The 15,586-nt window shown below is 54.4% G+C and overlaps 2 protein-coding genes across 2 annotated transcripts; one reads left to right on the top strand and one right to left on the bottom strand.

Annotated features, from left to right (window-relative positions):
- Positions 1-475: 475 nt before the first annotated feature.
- Positions 476-8,029, bottom strand: LOC113147506 (chromatin modification-related protein EAF1-like). The gene is given in 8 exon segments (XM_026338283.1): positions 476-851; positions 4,210-4,250; positions 5,392-5,520; positions 7,053-7,091; positions 7,094-7,192; positions 7,195-7,325; positions 7,619-7,743; positions 7,986-8,029. Coding segments are annotated over 8 exon segments (984 nt in total).
- A 1,722-nt stretch (positions 8,030-9,751) lies between these two features.
- LOC113147505 (ras-interacting protein RIP3-like) lies at positions 9,752-14,362 on the top strand. The gene is given in 6 exon segments (XM_026338282.1): positions 9,752-9,845; positions 9,903-10,170; positions 10,543-10,638; positions 10,754-10,944; positions 11,285-11,493; positions 14,153-14,362. Coding segments are annotated over 6 exon segments (1,068 nt in total).
- Positions 14,363-15,586: the final 1,224 nt, after the last annotated feature.

Genomic DNA, 15,586 nt, shown 5'->3' with positions numbered 1-15,586 from the left:
AGTGAGTGCTCGTCGAAGAAGCTGACGACCTCCCCTTATTGCGGTCTCTAGAGTTCCCTGCATAAGGCGCAAAGGTACTGCTAGTCTGCGCTGCTCCGCGCATTTACAGTTAATTCCACGAACCCTCTAGCGCAAATGCAGGTACCTGGAATTGCAATACGTAGCCAAAACTACTCAAGAATTGACTACGTGGCCCGAGTCTTCGGGGAAGGACTGCGTGCTGAAGCACCCGCGGCTCGATAGAACTAGTACAGCGGGAAGTTTGTAAATGCAGTTTCGCCTGCTACATCTTTCCCCATTTGATAGCACAGGCCCCGCTGGTTCTTCGCCTGTTTGGCGAGCCCGCTGCACAGAGGCTGGAGGAGGAGTTCCCGCCGTAGGGTCACTCCCCAGGCAGGCAAAAGCCAAAAGAAACCAACTGAGATAGTTGTGCGTGCGCGGTTACCGCTAAAGAGGAATGCATGGGACTGAAGAGTCACACACTACCCCAAAACGAACGAGGGAGCAATCCAGCACGACCGCAGCGGCGCGAGGGCTCACTCTTTTGTGGCAGCGCTGATGTGTGTGGGCCTCCTGCTAGCAGAAGACGAAGGGAGAGCGATTGCATACTAACTACGGTAACAATTCTTGACCACCAGTGTGAGTTGTTTGGGAGGTAAAGTTTGGCCCGAGGTTGGTCCTTACGTGGCGCTCTGCTTTCTGTAGCTCCCTTCTCTGCGCCACAGCCTGCGTGGAATTCCCGTTTCTCTGACTCGCCTCCTTTGCACTCCAATAAGCTGCTTCCTCCTAGCCCAGTCGGTTTCCCACGTTTCTTTCTCTGGTCTTCTGCACGTGCTTGAAGCTTTGATTTTCTTGAAACCATGATCCACGGGAAAAGCAAGGCTTCTTATAGGGGACTCTCGAGGCTGCACAAGACAGCGGATTCCCCGTAGCAATTCTACTTAGCAGAGGCTGTAGGCTACTCCGATCGACGAATATTTAATCGACATGCCTCTAATCACCAGTTGGCTTTTGTTCTCAGCCAAAGACCGATGACGTTCCCTCACTTACCCCCTAATAAGCCTTAAGTAGTTCATCATTCATGCAAGCCTCAGCCGGCGGTTTTACAGTTGCTGAGTCGCTCCCCACGTTACGACCACTTGATGGATGACTTCACGGCCCCGTGAACAAAAACACTGGCAAAGCAGCTGTTCATGCATGTTATGACCGTTGCAAGCCACACTTCCGTAATTCTCAGAAGACCAATCTCTTGATAAATTTATTTGCCGCAGCGTCCTCAGTTCTCTCAATAAGCTTGGTGTTGGGCTGCTCTGGGTAGCACCCGATAACGGAGGGCTTGTTTGAAGGGCTGAACTGTAATAGTGCCTACAGAGAAATAACCTTTCCACATGAATATGCCCTAGCTGAAGTTGTTCCCCCTACAACAAACATGCCACAGTGAACACTGCTTTCTGTTCACCTGCAGGGCATTATGCCAAGTACGTCTTCAACCCACTGATGAAATCTTTATATGGAAATGGCCGTCCTGATGGCTCTCATACTTTTCTTGTCTGCACACCCTCGTTGACACGTTTGTAGGCAGTATATGGGCTGAAAAATCGTGCCGCTCTACAAGCTGTGGAGCTACTGGATTCGCATCAGCTTGCAGACCGTACCGGCCTCAGCTGCCTCAACAAGCGTATTGTGACCATCAACTTTATTTGCAAGAGAGATTTGTACACAGCCTGCTGCTGAAGGATTGGATTAGTGAATTTTTAAGTAATTTGCTCAAGAATAGCCAATCGTTCTAGGGAGACCTGCCAGCTCATTGCCTCCACAGCCAGTAGATGAGCAGGGAACGGCGGCGTTGAACGATGCGCTGCTACCAATCGCAACATTCTACATAAGCTCTCTGGAGGCAAGCCCGAACTCCTGAATGCATGCAACCTTTCCCAAAAAAGTTAGAGTGATCGCCTGCCTTCCCCTATACTCTCCTGTCGGAACCTCCCAAATAACAGAGAAGGACAGCTAGAGTGTGCATGGCTGCGTTCCTAGAGCAGTCCAAACATCTGCAGCTAGTCGCTCAATACCATCTAGCGCATCCGCATGCAAGACTGCGTCGTGTTTTAGTGAGCTCAAGGTTCCCCGCAGCACGTAAGCTATGTGCGTGGCCAAAGCGCATGGCTTTTTGCTAGTGCTTTGTTAGACATAGCTACTGAAATAAAAAGCGCATAAGTGAAGGAGCCCTATGGCTAGCTGTACTCCTGTGTTGAGCTGCATTCAGTCCACGCAAGCTCCAGATGGAATGTGGCAGCTTGCTAGCAAATCAAAGCAAAAAGCCGTAGCATAGCCACGAGCAGCTATTTTTTTCCCTCCCTCGTTTATCGGGGGTTGTTTGCCTTCGACTAACACCCCCCGAAGAATACGTGGGGAGGTCACTCCCCCCGCGACGAGACGCTGGTCCTAGAGTCTGGAGCGCAATGCGTGTATTGCGGGGGTAATAACGGCAAAATTACCGCTCAAATAGAGAAGTGTGTTTAAAGCTTGAAGACTTCAAGGATTTCAGGAAGGACAAGCGGTGGAATACGGGCAGAGGGTATGAGCACCAGCGTGTAGGCAGCAGCCGTCACCAGCTGCTGCCTACTGCAGCACCCAGCGCGGCGCCCCCCCGACTGTTTCGAGAGCTTTGCCTTGAAAAATCCAGCTGCCGTTTCGCACAGGTGCTTTTGATTGTCAAGCGAACGCAAACGGCATGAGAAGCAGCCGAAGGAGCAAGAGACTCTCTATGGACCGGTGGACTGGTCCGCGTGCAGATCGGCAGCGTAGGAGCGCTCTCAGCGACGACAGTCCCAGCAGCCGCGCGAACAGCAACGGCAACAGCCGGAAACTTTTCAAGGGTTTAAAATTAAGTCTCTTTACCGGTTCCGTCGTGTCAAAAGGCCCTGACTGCAAACAGTTAGCCTCTCCCTGCTGCAGCGCCTCGGCTTCTCGCTCAGCAGCAGCAGTACTGGCGGCAAGGGTCACTTCGTGTTGCGGCTTTCCATGTCAGGGTTGCTCGCTCGTGCATGGCTGTGCATATCAAGCAGGCCTTCTTCTGGCGTCTTTCAGTTTTATACTTCGCCGCGCGTCTAGCCATCGCAAAGCTGCTGCCTCCTCGTCTGCGCCTCCCAGCGCTCAGGCAGCAGCACCAAGGGCAATTCGAGCAATGCACTGCCCACCCTTCCGCTAGATTTTTCTGCCTCTTCAGTGTATCCAGTGCTGCGACGTTTCACAATGCTTGTGCCCAGAGAGCGCTCCGCCGTCGCTGCAGGCAAAGATGCTCCCCTTGGCGTCCGACCGCGTTCTTTCGTCCCCTGCCCCCCCCCCTCGCCTAAGCGGCTCCCGCAGCGGCAGCATCACCCTTATCAGCAGCATCACCCTTATCAGCAGCAGCATCACCCTTATCACCAGCATCACCACCATCTGCAGCAGCACTATCAGCAGCAGCAACAGCAGCGCGAGCTGCAGCGACGGCTCAGTCGCCGTGGTCAAGGCTTCTCTGCGAAACTCCTCCTAAGCGTTGCTTCCAAGCTGGTGCAACCCATCCTTCGCCTCCACTGGTGTCTCTTCCGCACAGCTCGCAGTCTGTGGCGAGCTGTCGTTTCCTCATGCAAGAAGGCCTCTTCGGCTTGCACTCGGCTCGCTCGACTCTCGGTGAGAAACTCTTCCTCGCTTGACGGGCGCTCTGTTCGCTTCCTCCGCCTCATCGGGCGACTCTGGGGAGTCTCTCCCTCCAAACTGCCTCTCCCACGCGTCAGGCAGCAGCAACAACGCCTCGCAACACTCTCAGATACGGCCACACTCTGCGCTGTGCCTGTCTCTCTTGCAGCAGGAGTCACCCTTCGTATCCCCCGCTGTCTCGCCAGTGAGCGCTGCAGGCAGAAAGCTCCACCGTCGGCATGACAAGTGCCAGTCCCCTCCGAAACTGCCGCCCAAGCAGTACATACACCTCACAAAACGCGGCGGAGAACCTCTATTCAGAAACACCCTCCACGGACCCCCAGGCTCCGCATGCGCTCCAATCTCAGCAGCAGATCCTCCTGCTGCTGCTACTGCCGACAGCAGCACATACAGCCGAGGCATGCTCAGCATCCTGATGACTGCTCTGTCATGTTCAGCGAGCAGCGCCGTGCGAACTCTTCGGCGCTCATTCTCCGCCTCCCTCTCCGTCCTCCAGTTTGCACCCGCTGCCGCTGCCGCTGCTGCTACTGCTGCCGCTGCTACTGCTGCTGCTGCAGCAACCGGAGATGCAGCAACCGGAGATGCAGCAACGGGAGATGCAGCAACGGGAGATGCAGCAGGAGGCCCTTCAGCAGACATTTGCCCTCAACCCTCGGCTCAAATTCTGAAACTGCAGAACGCTGGAGGCGCTGTGCGCTGTGCAGCAGCAGTGCCAGAGACAGTATTTCCCCCCCTCCCCCCCCTGGCAGCAAGAAATCCTCCCAAAGATGCTCCTCAAACAACGCTGCAGCAGCAGCAGCAAGGAGAAAGCCCCTTTGCTTCAAGAGCGGTGTGTGTTTCCAGGCTGCATGCCGCTGGTGCGTCGGCTGCGTCAGTGGGCGTGTCCAAGCGAAAGCGGCTCAGGCAGCAAAGAAAACATTGCGCTTCTCCCGAAAGCTTGCATGCAGTGCAGAAAAAGCCCCAGACGCAAGAGCAGCTGAGGCTGCCGCGCGCGAAAGAAGAAGCTCCGGAAGGTGCCGACGCTGCAGCAGCACCAGCCGCTGTAGAGACACCAAGGGGTGTAGTGACGGCACAGGCAGCAGCAGAAGCAGAGGCATTTGCAGAGCCAGCCGCTGCAGAGTGCGCAGCGGCTGTCACGACAGCGAGGAAGTCGTCAACTGCATCGCCAGGCTTCAAAAAAGGAGGGGTTGTTGCGCTCACAACTCCCGTAACACTTCCGACAGAGCCGCCCGTCTCCCCCACTGACAAACACGCCTCGAACCAATTGGAGCAGCAAGCCTCCTCCCTGCACGAGCAACAAGATGCATGCAACACGCAGGAACTGCCGCGAAGAAGCGCCCCCGAAAATTTCGTCTTCCAAAACTCCAAGTTGCGAAAAGCCTCTGGCATCAGCTACCTGCTCCATCCCCCCCCTCAGCAGCCTCCGCAGCCACAGCGGCAGCTGACAGACGGACTAGAGCAGACAGAATTGCGGCGTCTCTCTTGTTTCTCTCCAGAAAAGCAGGGGAAACAGCTGCACATACAGGTGCAGTCGGAGCCGCTGCAAAGGCTGCACCAGCTGCTGGTAGGGGCCCCTTGGAAACGCACGCCAAAAAACAATCCGAGCGAAGCAAATGAAAATCTCTGTTCTTCACTGTTTGAACAGACTCCGCATTCTCCACAGACAGCAGATGCAGCAGCTAAGGAAGCAGCTAATTCAGCAGCTGATGCAGCAGCTGATGCAGCAGCTGATGCAGCAGCTAAGGAAGCAGCTGATGCAGCAGCTAATTCAGCAGCTGATGCAGCAGCTGATGCAGCAGCAGGTGCAGCAGCTAAGGAAGCAGCTGATGCAGCAGCTGATGCAGCAGCTAAGGAAGCAGTTAATGGAGCAGCTATAATAGCAATAGCTGCTCCAGTAGTTTCTGCGAACAGCACTTTCAATCACGCTGAAATGCGCGTTCAAAAGGTTGCTGCTGTGGTCGACGTTGCAGCAGCAGCAGCGGCTGTCTCCTTAGGACTGCGCGTAGGCACTGACTTGCGTCTCTTTACAGCGGAGGCAGCAGCTAAGGAAGCAGCAGATCTCGCAGCAGCTGCTGCTGGAGCGGCGGTTTCTCCTGCCGCGTGTTGCAGCGCAGCAGGAGATGTCTGGAGGAAGGCGTCTATGGCTGGCAACGAAGGGGACGGCAGTCAACACGCCGCTGCTCTCCCTGGTGAGGCTTTCTCCGCGAAATCACGACATGCAGCAGCAGATCTTGCAGCAGCCCACGCGGCAGCTTCTCCTCCTGGAGCTTCAGCACTGGCAGCAGCAGGAGCTGCAGCAGGAGCAGCAGCAGCAGGAAATGCTCGGCTGGCAGCAGTCTCCCCTCTTTCTGCAGCACCAGGGAGACTTTCGCTTCCGGAAACACCGCAAAGCAGCCCCGAAAGAGGACGAGGCAGAAAGGCAGCAGATGGAATGCAAGAAAGCGATGCAGCAACAACATCAGCAGCAGCAGCAGTCTCTGCTCCTCCCGCTGCAGAGAGCAACTCTTTCCCGCCGAGGATGTCGGCACCCACAAGAGTTACACCCAATTCAAGGGCAAACAGAGACAGACGCAAGCCGATCCACGTCATGAAGCAACAGCAGCAAAAGCAGCAGCAAAAGCAGCAGCAACAGCAGCAGCAGGAGGAAGGGCTTGAATCGCGGCTTGCGCCTCAACGCTGCAGCCGCTGGAGCTCGACGCTGGCTGCTAAGCGTCAAGACGCGACTCCCTCTGACAGCTCAGCAGCCGTGTCGGCAGGCGATGTCGCGACTGGGAGAAAGCGGGAATTTCGCAGTGGAAAAAAGCCTGCGCTGCTGCGGCAGTCTCTCGTCGAGCAAGGCACCCCTGCACAAGCAGACAGCGGATGTGCAATTTGTGTTGGCGCTGATTTCTCCAAAGAGGCAGCTGCAGCTCAAAAAAAGAGCTTCAGAGCTGAAGAATACCACTGGCCATCTCTGGGAAGAGCCGTGACGGCGGGGAAGGGGCGTGGCTATTCCTCGGAGTGCGCTTGCATGCACTGTTAGGCGCTTTTGCTGATCCTCCCTGTATAAGTCTCGTGCTGGTGCTGTTGCTGTTGGCTGCTGCCAAGTCTCGTGCTGGTGCTGTTGCTGTTGGCTGCTGCCAAGTCTCGTGCTGGTGCTGTTGCTGGTGCTGTTGTTGTTGGCTGCTGCCAAGTCTCGTGCTGGTGCTGTTGCTGTTGGCTGCTGCCAAGTCTCGTGCTGCTGTTGCTGTTGCTGTTGGCTGCTGCCAAGTCTCGTGCTGCTGGTGCTGTTGCTGTTGGCTGCTGCTGGTAGAAGCGCTGCTGCTAAGTCTCGAGCTGTTGCTGTTGGTTGCTGTTGTTTGATGGTGCTTCTGCTTCTGCTTCCGCTGCTTCTGCTGCTTCTGCTGCCGCTGCTAAGTGTCTCTTCCATCTGCCGCTTCTGCTGCTGCTGCCGCTTCTTCTGCTGCTGCTGCTTCTGCTTTTGCTGCCGCTGCTAAGCGTCCCTTCCTTCTGCTGCTTCTGCTGCTGCCAAGTCTCCTGCTGCTTCTGCTTCTGCTCCTGCTGCTTCTGCTCCTGCTTTTTCTGCTGCTGCTGCCTAGCTCCGTCCGTGTGCGCACATGCATGCGCTTGCCGCTCCAATCGGCGTGCTGGACGGTACAAATTTTTTCTGCTGTCTCGTGCGATTTTTTCTGCAGACGCAGCAGCGGAACCACGACGCCAAGCTTGAAAAAGCAGGCAACAGAAGATCTCTCGGGGGGATTTTCTAGCGCAGGCAGCGTCAACACACTGCGCATGCAGCCTCCCACGGAGCACATGCACTGCACCTCTTCTCGCAGGCAGCAGTTTCACGTGTTGACGCGGAAGTGGCGGGAGAAGAGGAGAGGGGAAGCACATCCCCGTTCTGCGCAGAAGGAACAGACTTTCAGTCAGCAGCCTCTGCAGCTTCCCAGCATCGCCACCACTTTTCCTTCCAACTCTGCCTCGCGAGCTGCTGCAAGAAAGGAAGCCTTGCCAGCGCCACCATCCCCGTCTCCTCCTGAGGAGACAGCGCAGCTTCCTACACGTCTTCGCGAGGAGCCGACCGACCTAAGAGGCTGGAGTCGCTCGATCTCTTCCAACGCTCTTCCTCAAGCAGGCAGCGCAGCAGGGGATTGTTCGAGCGCCAGAAGCGCAGCTGCAGCGACTGCTGCCTTCCCCTCCTCTCCCCCCCCTTCTTCGCCGACGCTCTCTCGAGGGAGGAGCAGTCTGCAAAGGCGTCTACCAGCGCGTGAACAGTCGCATTGGATGCGCATGCGCTCCCCAGGCACCGACGGTAAGCGTCTGCGAGAGGCGTTTCTAAGCACAAACACATGGCTTTAAGGGTGATGATGGCAAAGGCAGTAAGGGGCTTAAACGAAGCCTTCTGCGCACAGACAGACAACGCGCCGTCTCCTCGCAAAGCCTCTTAGTCAGCGGCATGTGATTTCCAGCATAAGAACGGGAGGAAAGGGGAGAAGGGGCAGACACAGAGACAGGGAAGGAGGGAAGGGGGTTACCAGCTGCTGCTGCTGCTCCACGTACAGGCGCTCATCACTTCTTCTTCTTCTTTTCTTCTCTCTTCTTCTTCTTCTCTTTCTTCTTCTCTCTTCTGCCTTCTTCTTTTCTCCTCTTTCTTCTTCTCTCTTCTGCCTTCTTCTTTTCTCCTCTTTCTTCTTCTCTTCTCCTCTTCCTTCTTCTTCTTCTCTCTTCTGCCTTCTTCTTTTCTCTCTTTCTTCTTCTCTTCTCCCATTCCTCTTCTTCTCTCTTCTGCCTTCTTCTTTTCTCTCTTTCTTCTTCTTTTCTCCCATTCCTCTTCTTCTTTTCTCTTCTGCCTTCTTCTTTTCTCCTCTTTCTTCTTCTCTTCTTCTTCTCTCTTCTTCTTCTCTTCTCTTCCTTCTTCTTCTCTCTTCTTCCTTCTTCTTCTTCTCTTCTCTTTCTTCTTCTCTTCTCTTTCTTCTTCTTTTCTCCTCTGCCTTCTTCTTTTCTCTTCTGCCTTCTTCTCTTCCCCCATTCCTCTTCTTCTTTTCTCCTCTTTCTTCTTCTCTCCTCCCATTCCTCTTCTTCTTCTCTCCTCTTCCTTCTTCTTCTCTCCCCCCTTCCCTTCTTCTTCTTCTCCCCCCCCTTCTTCTTCTCCCCCCCTTTTTCTTCTTCTATCCCCCCTCCCTTCTTCTTCTACCCCTCCCTTCTTCTTCTACCCCTCTACTGCCATCCTCCATGTTCTTCCTCTACTCCCCTTCTACGTTTGCTGCAGGCGCATCGCCTTACTGGGCAAGTCAAGATCTGCAGTTCGGCAGTGCTTCCCTCCCCCCTTTGGAGTTTTCTTCACAGCTTTCCTGGAAGACAGATGGCGCAGCTGGAGGAAGGGAAGGAGGGAAGAGCAGTCATCTCTTGGCACGAAGCATCCGCAGTAGAGGACGGCGCTTCAGGAGTAGCAGAGAGGCCTCTTGGCTGCCGCCTCTCAGTACCCCTGCAAACGGCTGCACTACTGCCTATGCCATCGCTCTTCCCGCCACAGCGACAGCAGCAAGAGCAGCAGCAAGAGCAGCAGCAAGAGCAGCAGCTACAGCAGCAACAGCAGCAGCTACAGCAGCAAGAAGGCCTTTTGCAGCGTCAGCAGCAGGAAGAAGGCACTCGGGAGTCTTCACCAAAACAGCAGCAGACGTCTGGGGAACGCATTCGTACATAGACGGATCTGAGAAGCTGCAGCAGCAGTTTCTTCTTCAGCAGCAGCAGCATTACTTGGGAGAATTGAGGTCGTATATGCCCTCCGGAGCAGCAGCAGCAGCAGCTGCTGCTGCTGCTGCTGCTTCCTGCAGCATCATCAGCACCACCTACCCGGGGGGAGGTCCCTTGCCTCCTCCTGTTGGACTGCCGTTGTCAGCAAATTTCACGCATATTCATCATGAGGCTTCCTTCCAAAGGGGGGGGGAGCAAGCAGAAGCAATACGCCAGTCGCAGCCACAAAGAGTCTTGCCGGTAGAACTGCCCAGACAGAGCGCAGCAGCGCTTGTGCACAAGCAGCAGCAGTTTCAGCAGCAGCAGCAGTTTGTAGACGATGAAGACTCTGCGATACAAGACACCGAGTTGCTTATATCGTCTAGGGAGAAAGACCACCACCAACAGCAGCAGCAGTTTCAGCAGCAGCAGCAGTTTGTAGACGATGAAGACTCTGAGATACAAGACACCGAGTTGCTTATATCCTCTAGGGAGAAAAACCACCAGCAGCAGCAGCAGCAGTTTCAGCAGCAGCAGTTTCAGCAGCAGCAGTTTGTAGACGATGAAGACTTTGAGATGCAAGACACGGAGTTGCTTACATCGTCTAGGGAGAAAAACCACCACCAACAGCAGCAGCAGTTTCAGCAGCAGCAGCTTGTAGACGATGAAGACTCTGAGCTACAAGACACTGAGTTGCTTACATCCTCTAGGGAGAGAGACCACCAGCAGCAGCAGCAGCAGTTTCAGCAGCAGCAGTTTGTAGACGATGAAGACTCTGAGATACAAGACACCGAGTTGCTTATATCCTCTAGGGAGAAAAACCACCACCAACAGCAGCAGCAGTTTCAGCAGCAGCAGTTTGTAGACGATGAAGACTCTGAGATACAAGACACTGAGTTGCTTACATCCTCTAGGGAGAACGACCACCACCACCAGCAGCAGCAGTTTCAGCAGCAGCAGTTTGTAGACGATGAAGACTCTGAGCTACAAGACACTGAGTTGCTTACATCCTCTAGGGAGAAAGACCACCAGCAGCAGCAGCAGTTTCAGCAGCAGCAGTTTGTAGACGATGAAGACTCTGAGCTACAAGACACTAAGTTGCTTACATCCTCTAGGGAGAACGGCCAGCAGCAGCAGCAGCAGCAGTTTCAGCAGCAGCACCTCAGCGGCTTGTGTAGCCAAACGAGAACGACAGCAACGTCTTCGCGGCAGTCAGACAACTCTATAGCGCACGAAGAGAAGGTGACACACCAGAAGCTTGATAACTGCCGACAGCAACCCTCGCAACAGCAGCCGCAAACGTCTGCAGTGTCTGTCTCAGGGAGGCTTAGAGGCGAGCCAGCCGACGCGTGGCAGCAGCAGTTTCAGTTTCAGCAGTTCCAGCAGCTATCGCAACTTCAACAGGCGCAGCAGAATGCCGCAAAAGCGAGAGGCGAGAAGGCGAATACACAAGGAAAAGGGCGTGCCTCCATGGAAGTGCAGCAGCAACACCTCACGGAGGAGTCTCTGCTGCGAAGGGAGGACAAAAGCGAGGTTGAAGCGCAGCAGCAACAGCAGCAACAGCAGCAGCAGCAGCAGTCTCGTGAACTTCGCAACGCGCAAAAGGTACAGTATGCTCCTGCAGTGTCTGCGCAAGAGGAGCAGCAGCAGGAGTGTGACACTGCCTCTCCTAAAGAAGGGGAAGCTGCACACAAGCCTGAGCAACCCCACCACATGCAAAGTCGTAAGTTCAACCCTCCACAGAAGCCTCAGCGGTGTCTCTCAATTTGTTTGCAACCGCTTTTCGAAGGCACTCAGCCAGCAGTGACTGCGCGCGAACGAGTGCGACAGACGCTGCAACAAAGGCTGCAGCAGAAGGAAGGGGAGGGAGAAGAGGCGGCGCAACAGCAAACGAGGCCAAAGGAGGGTGTAGAGGCTCAGCAGCAGCAGCAGCAGCAGCAGCAGCAGCAGCAACAGCAGCAAAAACGGCAACAGGAGACTCCAGAGCAGCCGAAGAGGCCTCGCTGGGCAGATATGATGGATGATCCAGACAGCGAAATTTTTCATTTTTCCCTCTTGACAAGGCATCCTCAAGAAAAGAACGCGGGTTCGCACTTTTTCCTCCATTTGTGGCTGTTGCCGATGCACCGCCTTCCCTTCTAGGCCTAACTCTCTCGCCCTTGTAATGTCTGCTGAAACACAAATGCATATATATCTATGTATATATATATATATGTATATGTATATATATTTATGTATGTGTGTACATATATATATGTATATATATTTATGTATATATTTATATGTACATGTATATATATTTATATATGTATATATATTTATATATGTATATATATATTTATATATGTATGTATATATATGTATATACATGTATATGTATTTATGTATGTGTATATATATATAGATACGCGGCATTATGGCCGTGGGCATCTGCGGATCGGATTTCCCTTTTTGTTTTTTTCTGTGATTCTTACGCTACAGAAAGACGCCGCAGTTTGGTCAAGGCAGGTGCAGCGTCTGGTGTGCTTGGGCGTAGCAGCAGCAAGAGACATGCTTGCGAGCGATATCCATCTTCTCCTTCTCCTCCTCCAAATCCTTCCCCTGGTGAGCTCGAGTTGCATCCCGCCTGCCAAGCGACGTGCAGCCTCTCTTGAAACGAAGCGCGTAAGATCCTGAGGAAGTGCTGCCGTTTTCCGCGGAGCTGTCAAGGCATTGCACGCTTTATTTCCCGGCGACCATCGGGCTGCTGCTGCTCCTGCTGCTGCTGCGGCTTCTTCTTTTGCGCCGCTGTGCGCAGGCATTTCTGATGCTTTGACCAAAAGTCTTTAAGGACTGATGCTGGCTCTGCGGGAAGCTGCAGCGGAGCTGGGGGCAGCGCTGCAGCTGCATTCCTTCCCCCTTCTGTCTCTGACGACAGCCACATTCAGCATCCCGTTTACGAGGCTGCGCCGCAGCGGCTGCTTTTATTAAGTGCTTTTCCCTTGGCGGTTGCTGCTGCAGCAACGGCAGTCAGGAGGCTGAGGACCCCGCAGCAAAGCTGCAGCACCAAAGGCACACTTTTTAGCAGCTGCATGCAGCAGCGAAGGCTGCTGTGAGACTCTGTCGTTACTTGTATTTCTCTGGCGTTTAGCGGCAGGCAAGGGCGTTGCATGCTGCAAAAGCCTTGAGGCACCATCAGAAACAACTGGGATTCCCCCAGATCTCGACTGTCTCTGTGCTCTGCATGCGCGCTCCGCAATTTGTCTGCATGGCGTCTTCTATATTCCTATATCCTTTCCTGCCCTTCATGATTTGTGTCTGCTGAGGACGCTGCAACTGTTGTGCTTGCGGGTGCTGCTCGTCTCTGTTGATGATTTGCTGCTGCAAATGCTGCTGCAAATGCTGCTGCAAAAGCTGCTGCAAATGCTGCTGCAAATGCTGCTGCAAACGGTGCAGTCGCTCGCTGCCTTAGCCGGTGACAAGTCTTTGGGGCGGCCAGGGGAGCAGCAGACGGGGAATCTCGTTTTCCAATGCCTCCATTAGCAGACTGACTCTCCCTCTCTGCAGTGGAAGTGCCTCGAAGGTGCTCCGGTGTCTGCCGCATGGGCTTCCAGAGGCACCAAACTCCCTTCATTTTTGCTTTCTACCACTCGTGTTCTTACTCTCTTCTCCGCGCTGCATGGTTACCCCCCTGGAAGCGGCCTTCCTGCTGCATAAGTAGCCTTCCTTCTGCGCAACAAGTTCTCAATCCTTCCGTCTGAGTGCCTTCGCGCAGCTCCAGCGGTTCATGCGCCGCATTTCTCTTTCTCGCTTTGCCACTAAGGCCGTGTGCCTCTTGCCCCCACGATTTCCCGGTGTTAGTCCCTGTAGCGAGTAAATGAAACTGCACCACCCTCCTTTCAAGTCGACTCTCTTGCTGGCGAGCTGCCTCTCATTGCGTCTAGGCTTGCTAGTCGTGCGGGCTGCGGGGAAAGGGGGGACTGAAGAAAGGGGGTAGCGCTGCGGCTGCAGCAGCGCAACTTTTTTCGCAGCCACAGCGAGCACACAGGGGAAGCCTAGGAGCAGCAACAAACAGGGGGCACGCGGGGTGTACGTACAGAAGGCCGAGGTGCGCATAGACGGGGGGCAGAAGGGGGAAGGGAAAAGACACTGAGAAAGCGGAAGGGCTTGTGGCGGTAAGTAGCGACGCAAGAGGCTCGAGAGAGGCAATGCAAGTCTATTTTCCTGCTGCAGTGTCAGAAACCTCAAAGGAGCGGCAGCTGGCTCCCAAGAAGATCTTAAGCCCCCTCCCTTGTATGAATACACCCCGGCTCCCCTAGCCCGCTTGCTTGCGCGGGGGTTCTACAGGCGTCAGAGCTCTTCTACCTCCCCTCGCCAGGTTCGCAAAATATGTTTTAGTGGCTTTTTGTTCTCTGCTGCCGCGTTATTCGGGTGCGGAGGAGAAGCGAACTGACTCCAGATGCCAGCCAGGAGGTACCGTAGACGCAGGCGCTTTCGAGGCATCCAAAAGTAGTTTGCCGCTTGGAGGCCCTTGCAGCTAGCGCATGCGGATATCCCAATACACTCGGTGGTGCTAAGAGGCAGTCGGTGCTGCTCTGCACCAGGAGGCAGCTTGGGCAGCCAAAAGGTAGCCCGTCTTGCGCAACAAATGAATCATAACTTTGTGGTTTTTGAGGGGGAAGTCGCTAGTAGTGTGAGGAGTCACTTAAAGGCGGCAGCAGTCAGGCGCTCTCTATTATGAAGGCAAGGCTGCCTCTGCTAGGCGGGGCACTGGGCCTTACTAAGGGCCGCTGGCACTCCTAAGAAAGGTTATCAGCTCCTGGTAAAACCAGAAGGTGTTGATGCCAAAGGGATGTATCTAACTGCCAACGCGGAGCTACACAAGCGCCCTTGGTGTATTTGCACTTTGTCCTGGAGTGCCAATAATACACCTGGGGGCACTACACAGACCCCACATGCCGTCGCACCGTAGAAAAAAGGAAACATCAACAGACAGATACACAAGCGCGGCAGCAACAAGCCCTTACTCTGGCCCGTGCGCCGTCGCCGCTGCATCTGCCGTCGTAGCAGCAGGAACTGCAGGGGCTGCTGCAGCGCGTACTGCATGCATAGCTGCAACGGCGCCTGCTGTAACACCCATTGACTTCTTAAAGAGTGAAGAGCATGAAGAGGAGTGCCCCGACCAGCCTGCTTCCCAAAAAGACCGACTCTGAGGCCGTAGATAAAACACCCCAAGTCCTCTGACCATTGCTCTGCAAAATTTCGGATTCTTTCTCCGTATACCCACCCTGAGCTGCAGCAGCAGCAGTATCCCCACCGCGTTCCGCTCCAGCAAACCTAAGGTCGCGTTTGAATCTGTGCGAGAGACAGCTCGGAGTGTCTGTCCGCCGAAGCCACGGTCCCATAGATGAAAATACGTGGGCTTTGACCGCCTTGAGCTCTGTTTCTTCTTCCGCTTTCAAGGATCCCGTCATGAACGCACCTACAACCGTTCCATCGCGAACGGCCGATAATGCTTTTTCTCCTGTACAAAAATCACACATACACACATGCGTCCAGAGCCACCATACGCACATCTACACACACATGCTGCACGCACACATACGTATGCACCCGTGCACCTTCACCTCTACATACACACCCAAATGTATGCATCCACGCAGAAACGCATGCAGAAACGTACGTACACATGCCGGCACATACCAGCATTAAACATGGACGCAGAAGTACATGTGCATGCACGTCATCAACACACTCAAGTCCCCACATACATTAGCCTATGGGTGCATGCATGCATACACAAACACCTAGACGTCAGTCAACACGCGTCGTCAAGACGGCTGTGTGGCATAGGTGGGACTAAAGCGGAAGCCAAGGCTGCAGCGGCAGTTAGAGCGAAAGAGGCAGTTGCAAAGTGTCCAAAGGGTAGAATCCAGGAGAAGCGGTCCGAGGAAAGGAAGAGGAGGCGTTCCCCCAAACCATGGAAGATAACACACACGGGCTCACGCTAGCGGCCCCCTCTTCAGTGAGGCCTGCTTCATGAAGCTTTTTACAAGGCCCGCGTCCTTATTACAAGGCCCGCGTCCTTATTACAAGGCCCGCGTCCTTATTACAAGGCCCGCGTCCTTATTACAAGGCCCGCGTCCTTATTACAAGGCCCGCGTCCTTATTACAAGGCCCGCGTCCTTATTACAAG

Source organism: Cyclospora cayetanensis, unplaced genomic scaffold (assembly GCF_002999335.1).
Source record: "Cyclospora cayetanensis isolate NF1_C8 unplaced genomic scaffold, CcayRef3 CcayRef3_contig_247, whole genome shotgun sequence".
Lineage (NCBI taxonomy): Eukaryota > Apicomplexa > Conoidasida > Eucoccidiorida > Eimeriidae > Cyclospora > Cyclospora cayetanensis.
This window is presented reverse-complemented; position numbering and strand designations above follow the sequence as displayed.